General features: G+C 42.9%; 3 protein-coding genes across 3 annotated transcripts; all 3 read left to right on the forward strand.

Annotated features, from left to right (window-relative positions):
- The first annotated feature begins 1,870 nt into the window (after positions 1-1,870).
- Positions 1,871-2,812, forward strand: LOC143401309 (olfactory receptor 7G2-like). The gene has a single exon (XM_076858606.2). It carries the CDS (start codon positions 1,877-1,879, stop codon positions 2,810-2,812), a length of 936 nt encoding a protein of 311 aa, XP_076714721.2. The 5' UTR covers positions 1,871-1,876.
- Positions 2,813-7,162: 4,350 nt separating this feature from the next.
- Positions 7,163-8,140, forward strand: LOC143401317 (olfactory receptor 7G2-like). The gene has a single exon (XM_076858618.2). It carries the CDS (start codon positions 7,166-7,168, stop codon positions 8,138-8,140), a length of 975 nt encoding a protein of 324 aa, XP_076714733.2. The 5' UTR covers positions 7,163-7,165.
- A 5,123-nt stretch (positions 8,141-13,263) lies between these two features.
- Positions 13,264-14,208, forward strand: LOC143401321 (olfactory receptor 7G2-like). The gene has a single exon (XM_076858631.2). The coding sequence runs from the start codon at positions 13,270-13,272 to the stop codon at positions 14,206-14,208; it is 939 nt and encodes a 312-aa protein (XP_076714746.2). The 5' UTR covers positions 13,264-13,269.
- Positions 14,209-15,223: the final 1,015 nt, after the last annotated feature.

Genomic DNA, 15,223 nt, shown 5'->3' on the forward strand with positions numbered 1-15,223 from the left:
TAAAATAGGGATCAGTCTTCCTGACATCATTCATCCGATAGAGATGCCTTTGTAACTTGAGGTGAATACTGGAGTTTATTAAAAATGTTCTGCATGTGTGTTCTGCGTGCCACAAAGGGGAGAACAGAGTGCTGGACTCCTGGCCTCAGGGGACAGGACATGAGCGATCCTGAACTCCTCACCTCCATCGACTTGGTCTTTAAGGACACTCACTCCTGGGATCAGGATGATGGTGAAATAGCTGCTCCAATGAGGAGCTTTGCATACTGAGCCCCAGGGATACGGAGGCTGCAGGAGGCAGCCTGTGACCACCTCACTCAGATGCCCTACCCCAGCCAGGAAGCAGCACCTGGGCCTCCTCCAGAGATGAGCCTTCCAGACCAGGACTCAGTCCTTGTGTCTACTTATGGTGGGAATAGACCTCTTGCTTTGAACCTTCAGGTGAGACGCTGAGCACCACTGTTGGTGGAGTGGAGTCAGAGGGGGACTGACGGCCACTTAGTGTATGCATTGGAGATGGGGCGGATGCCTTAGGAGAATTTCATCCTGTGGAAGCAGTGCGGGGAGGACACCAGAGTTGCTCATCCAGCTCCCATAGATCTCAGGCTGGATTCTGGATTCCATTCAGTGTGGGTGAGTCTAATGTATTACCAACCATCTTTCCTGTCATAGCTGCTTTTTGTCCCTCAGGAGAGGACAACATTTCTCCCAGGGACATTCCTGTTATGAACCCTGATGAACTAAGCCTGTAACTTTGTAAACCCCTGTTTTATGAACACCAAAAGTTTTGTTTATTTCTCTTTTCATAGTAACTTTTGCTTTTCACACTTTCTCTCATTTAGCTTCTTGTTTGTTATTTATCCATCTGATTATTGGAAGAAGTTTGCTTAGAACAAAGCAGATAATCTCTTCAGCATGGTTACCCAGCGTCTCTTAGACTTAATTGCTAAAGCAGTTTGCCTGCATTTCCAAGGCAGTCTTAGGTGCTTCACGTTGAAAGGTGACATTTTCTAGTATTTGAACTCATCCAGTTGGGAGGATGCTCTCTACCTGCTACAGTGAACTTAATGGGCAGAATTGGGCAGAACTGAAAATCAAGAGAAGTTGGGGGGCTATGTTTAGGAAGAAACTATTAAGATTAAAAAGAGATCATAAGATTTTATTATGATACATTCATGAACATTTGGCAATGATAGTTCTGCACTGTCCAGAGATTGATCAAGAGAGTGGCCTCAGCAGTCAGTGCATCTTAGCTGTGATCCTGTTTGTGGCAAACACTGACGGTGTGCCTTGTGTCTGTGACCTTTCCTCATGGGTCCGTGGGATGGAAGCATGAACTAATATGTCTGTGATGCGATGAGCCCTTCAGATGATTCCAAGTCTTGGTAAAGTTGGATACCATTGCCCAAGAAAACAGAGTCCATAAGTTCATTCTGACCTTTATTTGCCTTTGAAGGCTTGGGATAATTCTGAAGGAATTATCTGATTCTTAGTGGCAGTCCAACCACTTGGCACAATATTTGAAAAAAAAAAGTTTAATAAAGACATTGGAGATTAGGGGAGGTATGAACAAGAGGAATGGTGGGAGAATGTAAATAAAGATCTGAATATTCCTGTGCTTCACAATATACGTGAGAAAAAATTCAGAACACTAGTTATTAAACTTTAAAGACGGTGAGTTTCCTGGGAGTGTTTGTACAAAGATACGTGGTGGGTCCTCACTCCCAGAGTATAACAAAATAAAGTCCAAAATGTTGTCAAGAATTTTGTATTACCACGATCCTGGTTGATCCTGCTGTTGTTTGTATAGAACACATCAATTCTGTCTTTTTCTCCTCGTTTTTTTTTTTTTCCATTCATTGGATTCACTAGGAACATGGAACCCAGAAACCACACAGCTGTTTCAGAATTCCTTCTCCTGGGACTGACAGAGGACCCAGCCCTGCAGCCCCTCGTCTTCAGCCTGTTCCTGTCCATGTACCTGGTCACCATCCTGGGAAACCTGCTCATCATCCTGGCCGTCAGCTCTGACCCCCACCTCCACACCCCCATGTACTTCTTCCTCTCCAACCTGTCCCTCACTGACATCTGTGTAAGCACAACCACCATCCCCAAGACGCTGGTGAACATCCAAACACACACTCAGAGCATCAGTTACTCAGGCTGCCTCTCCCAGGTCTGCTTTGTTTTGATTTTTGGTGGTTTAGAAAGTTGCCTCCTTGCAGTGATGGCCTATGACCGCTATGTCGCCATTTGTCACCCACTGAGATACCCAACCATCATGAACCCCTGCCTCTGTGTCCTGCTGGTTCTATTGTGCCTACTGGTCACCACTATGAATGCCCTTCTGCATACTCTGACGGTGCTTCGACTGTCCTTCTGCACAGACCTGGGGATCCCCCACTTCTTCTGTGAACTCGTTCAGCTCATCAAGCTGGCCTGTTCTGACACCCTCGTCAACAACCTCTTGATTTATTCAGTGACTAGCCTATTTGCTGGCATCCCTCTCTCTGGGATTATTTTCTCTTATACTCAAATTGTGTCCTCTGTTTTGAAAATGCCATCCATGGATGGAAGGTATAAAGCCTTTTCCACCTGTGGGTCTCACCTGTTAGTTGTGTCCTTATTCTATGGCACAGCTTTTGGCGTGTACATGAGTTCTGCAGTGACCGACTCTTCCATTAAGAACGTGGTGGCTTCAATGATGTACATGGTGGTCCCTCAAATGCTGAACCCCTTCATCTACAGCTTGAGGAACAGGGAAATGAAAGGAGCCCTGAGACATCTCATCAGTGGGAGGCCTTCTCTGTGATAATGTCTTCTTCTTTGGGTTTGAGTTTCCAGATTCAATTGGAGCAACAGAAATAGTGGTGACCTAGCGTACCTTACTTATCCATTATCAAGTTCTTCCAAATATGACTAGATACATGTTGTCCAATTACCAACTTGGATTTCGAATCTGCATGTGCTTTTTGTCCCCCAGACATGATTTCAATCTCTGAGCCCCATATTGTTGCTCTAACTCCATCAGGCAGGGCTGAGTTGGGGGTTCTATTTTAGTGGCACTGTCTAGATCAGTCTCAGACTCAGGACTGTTGTATGAGGTGAATAGGGAAGGGACAGTTTTAAGAAAGGCTGTGGCAATATCTAGTGACCAGATTCAGTTATGGCCACAAGGGTTACAGCCACAGGTAGATGGATGCTATATGAGGTCAAAGAACTCAACTTTCATACTTGGGAAGAAATTACTGAAACACTCCCTAGAAAGCTGTATCCTTATGAGGTCATGTTAGTTTCTACCCTCCTCAGTTTCGTTATTTATAAAATTCACATAATTAGACTATGTCAGGGGTTTGAGATGGTTTTGTGGTATCAGGACTTCATTAGTAAAGAAGTTCTGAAAAAAAATAAAAAAAAATAATGACTATATATACAATATACTGGGGCAAGAAATAGAACTATTTTTTTATTATAAGAACTTTAGAAGTTGGTAACATATAGTTTCAGGTATTAGGGCTTCACTGAGTCCTGCATGGGGTGGCCTCTTCTAAGGACATGTGCTCCTCAGAGTCCCCAGGTGGTCTCAGCAGATGCAGGGGTTGTGCCTGGACATGGGTCCAGAGACAGAAAACAGAGCGTCCTGCCCTTGGTCCACTTGTGATCCTGACCTTTCATAACCATAGAATGAATGGTACTTATGTCCAAAGGGGATCTTTGCAGAGAATTTTACCCCAGATCATGTAATCATCTATTTTTATATATAGAGAAATTGGATTAATATGACCAGTTTCTTCATTATCAGTATTGTAAAAAAAAATACTAACTCCATGGCAATCTAATTCATTGTTATCACCCCTCTGCATTTGGCCCCGATATACATTACAGCAATTTGCTTCTTTCTGACTCTGTTAGGGTCAGTTTAAAGATCTTGATTGAGTTCTGTGTCTCAGCACTCATGTCACCTCTGCTCTTCTCGATTCCATCAAGATTTTAAGTCTGGGACCCATTTATTTATTTTCAGTTCACTCCATTTTACATGATGAGTGGTGACAACAACAACAAAAAAAATTGAAACTGCTGTCATTGAAATTTGGGTATCTGTTTCCTGTAATTGTGAAAAAGGCTGACAGTATTCACTTTCACGTTTCCTGGTTAAAATCAAAGATAATTCTTTATTGGGATGTAATTATTGGTTACAAGTATGTGGCTTCTTTTCTCAGCACTGGGGATTGAACCCAGGGGTACTCTCTCACTGAGCTACACCCCATCCTCTCAGTTTTATTTTGAGACAGGGTCATGCCAAGATGCCCAGGCTGACCTCAAACTTGCCATTTTCCTGCCTCAGTCTCTAGAGTAGTTGGCATCACAGGTATGCCCCCCAGTGTCTGGCAAGTGTTGAATTTTCTTCAACTGATTTACAGAGATTAAAAATCTGAATAAAAATCATGCCCATTTCCTCAACCGTGTATGTATCTTGATAACCCTACATAACAAGCACAGCCTGCCCACTAAACCTGAGTTCCCTGCTGAGTTGTTCATAAGGATCACAAGTTACAATGCCATCAGATCTCACAGCTGTCAGCATGTACATGTGTTTACCCAACATGGGATACTATTCAGCCATGAAAACCATGAAATCCTGTAATTTGCAGAAATGTAGATGGACCCGGAGCACGTTATGCTCAGCAAGAAAAAGATCTGGTTAAGCATAGAATGACATACACAGCACAATCTCACTGACTACAGGAATAAAACCAAGTGGATATAGATGCGGAAAGCAGAATAGTGATCATCAGATACAGGGAGCCCAGTAGGGAGGGAGGAGAAAGGGAGGTCAATCTCTAGGTACAGTGCTAAGGTTTGACATGAGAAAGGAGTTATGCTCTACAACACAGCAGAGTGAACACAATTCAGAAAAATGCATTGCATATCTCCAGATAGTGAGAAGAGAGAAACATGAATGTGCTCACAAAGAAAAATGATAGCATTTTAGGAGACAGGTATGCTAATTGCCCTGAATTATCTGTACTCAATCTACAAAACAATCAAAACATCATGCTGTACCTCAAAAATACAAATAGTATGAGTGAATGAAAACCAAATTAATTATTTGAATTGAGAAACTAAGTTTTACATGTGTTCTTGGCAACTGATCTCCTCGGATAATTAGTCTTCATGATCTTGACACATGAACTGTTTTCTTGCTTATGGAGACAAATACAAGAGCCCCTGGGCTTCATGCCATTCAGCATATTGTGTTTGCATTTTATTTTTTTGAAACTGGGATAATTTTTCTAATTTACTGCAACTGTTCTTTTTGTGGTTTGTGGAAAACTGACCTTGTCTTCTAGTTGACAACTTTTAATATTTTATCTAGTATTACTCTTTTGGGAAAAGACTGGTGCTAAGGTGGGGAACGAAGATATGACAGTGTCATCTTACTCTAAATTTTAATTAGTGCATCTAAAAAATTATCAATTCATATAGAATGAGTTAACATGGGGTTGGGGGTGTTGCTCAGTGGTAGAGTGTTGACTAGCAGGCACAAGGCCCTGGGTTCAATCCCTGGCACCACACACACAAAAAGAAATGAGGTAGCACGGTGTCAGATGTGTTGACAAACAGATGAATATCCTAAAGTTCTTAAACGTGCAAGGTTTACAAGTGAACACAAACATGGAGCAGAACTGCTTTTTAAACCAAGGTCAAACCTGCCCAAATGTGGTAACTTTAAGGACACATTTGTATACTACTGCCTTTTGATGATTTTGTAATTGAATTAACACCTCAATTAAAAATAAAGAACCATAATTTTCTACTCACTGTCACCATTTGTGAATACAGTTATTGAAACTCTTTTGATAATATTGAAAAAATTTTCATAACATTCTAACCATTGAGTCATGGTCCTACCGGTATATTTGGCATTCAGCATTCACCAAATAAATGGGTGAGAATCTTCTGTGCAAAATATAAAGAACAAAAATTAATGTTCAGTGAACATCAATGATATATAAGAAAAGACATCCCTGAAAGCTTGTGTTTTTATAATATCTTAGTTAATATTTATAATTACATAATTTATACCTACATATAAAAATATATATTCACACCTAAAATAGGAACCAGTGTCCTGACATCAGTAATTTCATAGAGATTCCTTTATGCATAACTTAATAAAAATACTGGAGGTTATTAGAGAAGTGGTGTGGGTTTTGCATGCAAGGTCCATTAAATGGAGAGGAGCCATGGAGACGGAGAGAACTAGATTGGTGTATACCCAGCTTCAGGGACTAGGAAATAAGCTGTCCTGAACTCCTGACGTTGGTCTTTAAGGACGTGCACTCCTGGGATGAGAGTTGTAGTGAAATAGCTCTTCTAATTAGGAGCTTTAGATACTGAGCCTCAGAGAGAAAGAGAGATAGGAGTCAGTCTGTGAGTACCTCACTCAACAGCCCTGCCCCGTCAGGCAATAACTCCCGAGCCTCTTCTCACAGGCCACCCTTCTTGACCAGGAGCTGCTGACTCATTTAGTCTATTTGTATGTCCAGAGGACAGAGGTTTCACCCTCAATTTTCAGGTGAGAAGCTGGACAACATTCTTCTTGAAGTCAACCAGGTAACATCAAGTCCCTCAGCAAATGCCTTGGAAAGGAGTAAGTGTAGGACTATAATCAGATCCTGGGAAGCCATGAGGAGAGTAAGAATCAGGAAAGAGAACATGATGGACCACAGCCCCCACCCCTCTCCTGCCCGCTGCGGGACCCCATGACATGTTCTCCATCACGTTTCTCCCAGGACTGACCCAGTTCCCATTTCCTGGTCTCACCCTGTTCAAGGACAGAGCCCATAACCTTCAGTGCAGGAATCTGCCCCTTCTCCAGTGGGATGACTGTTATAAAACATTCTGAAATTTACTTGAATTCTTATAGACATGCTGGTGAGGGGGTTTTGTGATCTCTTCGTTGCCAGGGCTGGCAAAACCAAGAACCACAGATTGGGCACCATCACAGCAGAAATTTCTTTTCTTATAATTCTGGAATATAGACATCTAAAATCATGGTGTTTGCAGGTGTGGTTTTTCAAACAGGATTCGAAGTGGTACTGCTGCTGTCCATACATTTATCATCTTTTCATCCACCTTTTCCACCAGATTGCTCAACAACATGGAAGCTAGAAACCACACAGCTGTTTCAGAATTCCTTCTTCTGGGACTGACAGAGGACCCAGCCCTGCAGCCCCTCATCTTCAGCCTGTTCCTGTCCATGTACCTGGTCACAGTTCTTGGGAACCTGCTCATCATCCTGGCCGTCAGCTCTGACTCCCACCTCCACACCCCCATGTACTTCTTCCTCTCCAACCTGTCCTTGACTGACATTTGCTTAAGCAACATTGCAGTCCCCAAGATGCTGGTGAACATCCAAACACAGACTCAGAGAATCACTTATACGGGATGTCTTTCCCAAGTCTGTTTCTTCTTGGTTTTTACTGGCTTGGAAAATTGTCATCTTGCCGTGATGGCCTATGACCGCTATGTGGCCATTTTTCACCCCCTGAGGTACACAATCATCATGAACCCCAGCCTCTGCATCCTGCTGGTTCTACTCTCCCTGCTCATTAGTGTCGTGCACGCCCTCCTCCACACTCTGATGGTGCTGCGGCTGTCCTTCTGCTCAGACCTCGAGGTCCCCCACTTCTTCTGTGAACTCGCTCAGGTCATTGAGCTGGCCTGTTCTGATGCCCTCATCAATAACCTGCTGGTATATTTTGTGGCTGGTCTATTTGCTGGTGTTCCTCTCGCTGGAATCATTTTCTCTTATATTAACATTGTGTCCTCTGTCTTGAGGATGCCCTCATCAGAAGGAAAGTACAAAGCCTTTTCCACCTGTGGGTCTCACCTGTCTGTTGTCTCCCTGTTCTATGGGACAGGTTTTGGGGTGTATATTAGCTCTGCAGTGACTGACTCCCCCAGGAAGACTGCTGTGGCTTCAGTGATGTACTCTGTGGTCACTCAGATGCTGAACCCCTTCATCTACAGCCTGAGGGACAGGGACATGAAGGGGGCTTTGAGGAAGCTCTTTGGCAGGATAGCATTTCCTCCAAGATGTACCACTTGCTTTGGACTGGGGTTTATAGAGTGAGTCACAGTAACAGGATTTGTGTGAGACAGAATGCCTAATCCTTCTGTCACTCCCTTCTTTAAAATGTAGAGAAAACTTAATGACCAGGTGCATTTTAACTTCCTGTGATACTTTTCAATGCCTCATGGAAAATTCTGTGTGTGTTTGAAATATGATTTCAATTTTCTCAACAAGATTTCCTTGCTTGGGTCTACAGAGGCAGAGACTGACACTGGGGTTCTCCGTCAGCACATATTTTTATGGTGCAGTCTCAGAGAAAGGCAAGTTGAGAAGGTGGACAAGGGAACTCAGAGGGAGGTGGGAGAGGAAGCGTTCAGTCTGTTGGTGGGATGTTATGGTTTGACATGATGAACCAGTTCTGGTGTTTCGTGGCAAAACAGTTTAATATAATTAACAGTAATATTTCCCTCAAAAATAGTTAGAAGAGAACATTTGTATAATGTCATCACAAAGACATGGTAAAGTTTGAGATGATCACCACCCAGTATATAAGAGAATTAAATAATCCTATTGTACCTCATAAATATGTGCAAATATTAAGTCAATAAAAATACATTTAAAATATCCTTCTCTGTCCTTTGCAACTAATCTCCGTCTAAGACATGGAATCCTTACCACCTGGAAATAGGAAGATTCTTGTTTATGGAGAAAAAAACAGAGATTTCTTTGGCTTCAGCCCACTCACCATACTAGGTTTGCTTTTTTTTTTTTCTATTTTATAATCCCAGTGATGACTGTCTATTACTCCTAAAAAAAAAATGGAATGGAGTTGAGACGATGCTGCAAGACAATCATGGAGCCATCTGGCCCTAAATGCTAGAATAACCTGTTTTAGAAATTATGTATTTATATAGAATGAGTGAACATGGTGTAAAATATGGCAATGTAGATATAAAACGAAGAAGTCCTTGAATCTCAAGTATACAGTGGAAGTAACACAGAGAACAACACTCGTTGGATGAGAGAGTCCGTCCAGGTGTGCCGAGTGCATGAACACTTTGGCATGTCACCATCTTCAGGGGGTTTTATAATTGAATTAACTTAATTGAGGATGAAGAACCACAGGTTTCTCCCCCATTCTGCTAAAATGAGGAAAACTTCACACTGAAGGTATTGTGACGAAATTACAAAAGGTGATTTTAAAACTCCAAAAAAGAATATGAGCTGTGCCTATAATTTCTGCACTCAACAGCAATCAACTAAATGAGAATCTACTATGCAAAAGGGAGAATGGAATTTACAAGTATTCAGCAAACATTAAATGGTTTTTAAGAAGAGAAACCGTGTTTGCATTTGGCATTGTCTTTGCTGTGCTTATATTCCTATTAATTATACTCACAAACAGAGGACACATGTTCACCCCTCAATTTGAATGAGACTTTCAGACATCATGAGGTGCATAGAGATGCTTTTGTGTACAGATGAAAGGGAAGGTGGGAATTAAGTGAAAAGGTGTCACATGAACTGTGGGCGAGTCCAGGGAACAGAGCCGAGCAGGAGCAACAGCGAGGACGGGGTGTTGTGTGCGGGGTCTCAGGGGTCAGGAAATCGCCTTCCTCAACTCCCCCCCTGTAAGGAGGGATGGAGTGTGTCTTGAAGGATGTTCTCTCCCGGGATCAGAAAGAGAGTAAGACTGCCGTCTAATGAGCAGCTTTGGATATTGAGCCCCGGGGACACAGAGACTGTAGGAGTCAGCCTGTGACCACCTCATTGACAGCCCTGACTCAGCCAGACAGCAGCACCTGGGCTTCCTCCCAAAGGTGAGCCTTCCTCACTAGGAATGTCACCTTTGGGTGACCAGGACTTCTCTACCTCCAGCACCACTGCCAGTGAGGTCAGCCAGGTAACCGACGGCTGCTCAGTTAGTGCTGGGGAGGGAGGGCAGGTGTTTCATGAGCTCGGCCTGGGGGGGCAGCGAGGAGAGGACGAGCTTGGATCAGGAGAAACTGCCCCTTGACTCCCCTGTCCGCTCCCCTGTCCGCTGCCCGTCATGCTCTGGACAAGCCCTCGAGTGCGTGCACGCCAGTGCTCACCAGCTCCAGCGCTGCTGGCCTCAAGGACAGGACCCGTCTCCTTCTGAGCAGAAATCAGCCCTCGCTCAAACACAGCGGCTATTTCTAAACGTTCTGGTGTTGGCTTGAGTCCCTGTGGGGTGCTGAGGAGGGCTCTTGGACAGTGCGTTCATCTCCTGAGCTTTCTACACAAACTAGCACAAGTGGGACACAGGACAGTGGGAGTTTATTTTCTCACAGTTCTGGGGCCAGACTTCCAACCACAGTGTCAGCAGGACACGTTTCCTCTGAGGCAGTTGGTCATAGATGACCATCATCTCCCCACCCTGTTCATTTTACAGTCATATCGTCAACAAAAAGAGGCAGTCCCCTTAACAACCATCAGCCAAGGAACGTAGAAATAAATTGTGGCAATATAGCAGAATAGTGCGTATTTAAGTTAAATGAAGAAGCACTAAAAATGTCATCAATAATCAAAAAATAGATGCCCAGAGAATGCCAATTACAACTAACATACACACTAGACTTGTTTGTATGAAGATTTAGGGGCGGGGGCTGTAGCTCAGTGACAGAGCGCTTGCCTTGCACATGTGAGATACTGGGCTCCATCCTCGGCACCACATAAAAATAAATCAATAAATAGAGATCTTGTGTCCATCAACAACTAAAACAAATATATTAAAAAAGATTTAAAATGTGGAACATTGCTCAGTGATTATTTGTAACATAACTCCCAAATATAGTAAAAATAAAGGGACAATAACATACATCTTGATAGTGTGTTCATTTTATTAAAGTAGTAAAAAAGTCAAGTTTGTGCAAATAAGTGATGTTGGGTGGGAACTTAATTTCTGCCTCTTATTTTATTTAATAAAAAGTACCTAGTTCAAGAGCTTTGTAATGTTTTGAACAACTGATAATTAAAAAAAAAGTACCTCGTACATATATGCTCACAGGATTGATATGATTCTAAAACATGTACAATCAGAAGCATGAGAAGTTAAACCCCATTTTTGTAGGATGTGTCAAAATGCATTCTACTCTCATGTATTACTAATTTCAGTAGATTTTTAAGAATGAAAAGAAAATATCTCAAGAGAGTCCCCTCAGGATAGGAATGTGTAATGTGCACCTGTGCAGGCTCAAAAATACTGAAAAATTTTCAGGGTATAGACATGTTCACATAAAATTTTTCTAGTTGAGATACAAATCATTTTTGTGATGCAGCTAATTCATTTGCTATTTAATTCATTTTCATTGTGTGTATATTATCATCTTATGTCAAGTCCTAATTAATTGTTGCTATAATTGACATTTCTTTCCTCCTTTAATTTTCTATGTAAATAGTATTGCCACTGGTAGTTCCAGTTCAGAAATTCCTCCCCAAAATATGGTTTCATCCTGGTGAAGACACCGTCTCTGCTTGCTCTAATTACTTCCTTCCCTCTGAGAGGGTAAGATGAGTGCTATTGCTCATGGAAGACACACTCACTGCCCCACAAACACACCTACACACACACACACACACACACACACACACACACACACGCACACACACGATAGGCGATGCCAGGACAAGGATTCTTCATTTCCTGGATGCTTTTGCTCAATTCAATCCTTATCATTTGCCACTTTCCCTAAAAAGCCTCCCCTCCAGGTTTAATTGCACAAAGAAAAGTTGTAACCATTTCAGGTATGTAGTGGTGCATTTGGGGCACACATTGTGAAATAACTACCACATTGTAGCTAATTGACACACCCATAATGCAATAAGGACACCCAGTCTTCTCATCCAGGTGACAATGTCCCCATTCACAAACCTAATGCAGCAGCCTGGACTAAATTCAGAATGAGGCATCTACCATTGCAAATAATCATCACAGTCCCACTGCTATTCTTTGTCCCATAATAGAGGACCATTGCTGTGTAGGGACACACGTGTTGAGACACCAGTTTACCCAAGTCTATTATGTTGTAATTCTATCTACCAAAGTCCAACAAGCTCTGTCTATTTCCAGGAGACTCTGCACCTCATTTTCTCTCTCATTTAGTTATTGTGTCATTTGCTGGTTTATTGAATTTAATGGAATGGTACCAACTCCACTGAGGGAAGAAATTAATTCTCTTCAGATAAGACAAAGAACGTCACTGTCATGGTTACTCAATTCTCTTAGAAGAGTTACTAAAGCCTATCGCTGGAGTTTCCAGGAGCCTTATGAGCTTTCAATTTATGAGCAATCTCATCGAATATTTTCATGTCCACTTCTGAAATCACTCTACCTGCTACAATTAACTTACTCATGGGAGTGGGGAGAACTAAAAATCCAGGGGAAATTTGGGGTTATATTCAGAAACAAAGTATCAAAATTATAAAAGCAAACTATGGCATGGTCATTTGGTGGTGCCAATTCTGTATGTCCATAGATGTTAGCAGAGATTGGTCAAGAGAGTCCACTCAGGAGTCAGAGGACCTGAGCTCTGACCAAGTGGTTGCCACACTGACTTGCTTCCTGGTGTCTGTGGCTTGTTCTCTGGGGTGCAGGGGCCTGGGAGCAGGAACTGATGCATTTGTACTTAGATAAGCCCTTCAGGGGATCCTGAGTCATGGTAAAGGCAGAGAGCCTTGTACTGGAAATGGGCTTGATACATTTATCCTCACCTTTGTTTTTGTTGAAGGAGGGAAATATTTTCAAAGGAAATCTGTGTCTTATTTTTTGCTACCTCAGTACCTGGTACAAAGCATGGAGAAGTGTCGGTGCTCAGTACAGGGAAAGGACGGTAGAGGAGCTGAGGAGAGCACTGGGGAGAGTTTCTAGACAATGTTACATATCCATGTTGCTCACAACAGAAATGCTTTTTCTTTCTTTCTTTTTTTTTAAAAGTACTGATTCTCAAAGTTTAGGGATTTAAAATTCACCTAGAATGTTTGTTAGACATTCAGTACTGTCCTCATTTGCCACAGTCTCTCAGCACTCATTTCCAGACCCCATAAAAGGTAAGCCCAGAGTGTTACCAAGGAGTTACATGTGCACACTCAGGTGATGCAGGCTGTAGCTTCCCTAGAAACCACCTAATTCATTTTTTCACCCAACCTTTTTGATATGATTCACCAGTGACATGGAACCCACAAACCACACAGCTGTTTCAGAATTCCTTCTCCTGGGACTGACAGATGACCCAGCCCTGCAGCCCCTCATCTTCAGCCTGTTCCTGTCCATGTACCTGGTCACCATCCTGGGAAACCTGCTCATCATCCTGGTGGTCAGCTCTGACGCCCACCTCCACACCCCCATGTACTTCTTCCTCTCCAACCTGTCGCTCACTGACATCTGTGTAAGCACAACCACCATCCCCAAGACGCTGGTGAACATCCAAACACACACTCAGAGCATCACCTATACAGGCTGCCTCTCCCAGCTCTGCTTTGTCTTGATCTTTGGTGGCTTAGAAAATTGCCTCCTGGCAGTGATGGCCTATGACCGCTATGTGGCCATTTGTCACCCTCTGAGGTATATGGTCATCATGAATCCCCGCCTCTGTGTCCTGCTGGTTCTACTCTGCCTGCTGGTCACTACTGTGAACGCCCTGCTGCACACTCTGATGGTGCTGCGGCTGTCCTTCTGCACAGCCCTGGAGATCCCCCACTTCTTCTGTGAACTGACTCAAGTCATCACACTCTCCTGTTCTGACACCCTCATCAACAACTTGCTGGTGTTTTGGGGATCAATCCTATTTGCTGGTGTTCCTGTCTCTGGGATTATTTTCTCTTATGCTCGAATTGTCTCCTCTATTTTGAGGATCCCATCGGTGGGTGGCAGGTATAAAGCCTTTTCCACCTGTGGGTCTCACCTCTCGGTTGTGTCCTTATTCTATGGGACAGGATTTGGAGTGTACATGAGTTCTGCAGTGACTGACTCTTCCATTAAGAACATAGTGGCTTCAATGATGTACATGGTGGTCCCTCAAATGCTGAACCCCTTCATCTACAGCTTGAGGAACAGGGAAATGAAGGGAGCCCTGGGGCGCCTCTTCACTGGGTCACCCTCTTCTCTGTGACTTTATCACCTGCTGTGAGCTTTGTTCTCTACCAGGAGATCAGCTGACAGAGTACTGGTGAGCTAGAATGCCTGGTCCTCCCTCCCCACACCTTCCACAATGGCTGTGATGGTCGCCTAAATACATGTCAACCTGGGCTCTGATCCGACTTGGCATTTGCCTAGCTCTGTGACATAGGATAGTGATTTTCATCTCTATGCTCCATTCCAGTGCTCTGCTTCCAGAATTCATCCAATCAAACACTCACCGTATGCTTAAGAGCTATTGCTAACCTGTGCCCTAACACAGAAGGACATTAAAAATAAAAGAAGGCATCCTCCACTTCCATATCACCCAGATTAATAATAGTTGTCCCTGGTGTTAATCAGTGTCACCTAGCATTTACATGTCTATACTCATGTATTTTTTAAAGCTATTCTATTCATATGCTCTGGACAAATCATCCATAACCTGAAAGAAAAAGAGGACATTCAAAAGTAGGAGGTCTATTTTAAGCCTTACCATGTACTCATCCTCACTTATCAGCAGAAGCCTGGCCCTCTCAGGAATGTCCTTCTAACAGGTTTCTACTCTGAAGACCTAATTGTGGAGTCAGCACACACGTTGTGTACCCACCTCTGAGCCCTCTTCATCACACGCATTGCCAAGTCCCTCACTGCTGTCTACAGTACGTACCTTAATTTCCTTAACTCTACTAGGATAGCCACGAATCTCAATGCTAATCTGCATTAATGAAAACAAACCTTTTATTATTTAATTCAATTAAACACCTTACAACTGGCAGCATTTTCCAGAATTTCTCCTTTCTATAAATATCTCCCCTATAAATACCCCATTTATAACCACACCACTGCCCCTAAAAATTTCAGCCCCCTTGACTACCATGGTAGGCTTTACCATCACAGTACAAGTGAATCTATTAACAAATATTATTCAAAATTCCCTAAATTACAACCATATTAAGATAGTTTTCAATTCCTATACACTGAGTATCACCCAACCTAAATTTACTTAT

This window comes from Callospermophilus lateralis, chromosome 1, assembly GCF_048772815.1.
Source record: "Callospermophilus lateralis isolate mCalLat2 chromosome 1, mCalLat2.hap1, whole genome shotgun sequence".
NCBI classification, from domain to species: domain Eukaryota; kingdom Metazoa; phylum Chordata; class Mammalia; order Rodentia; family Sciuridae; genus Callospermophilus; species Callospermophilus lateralis.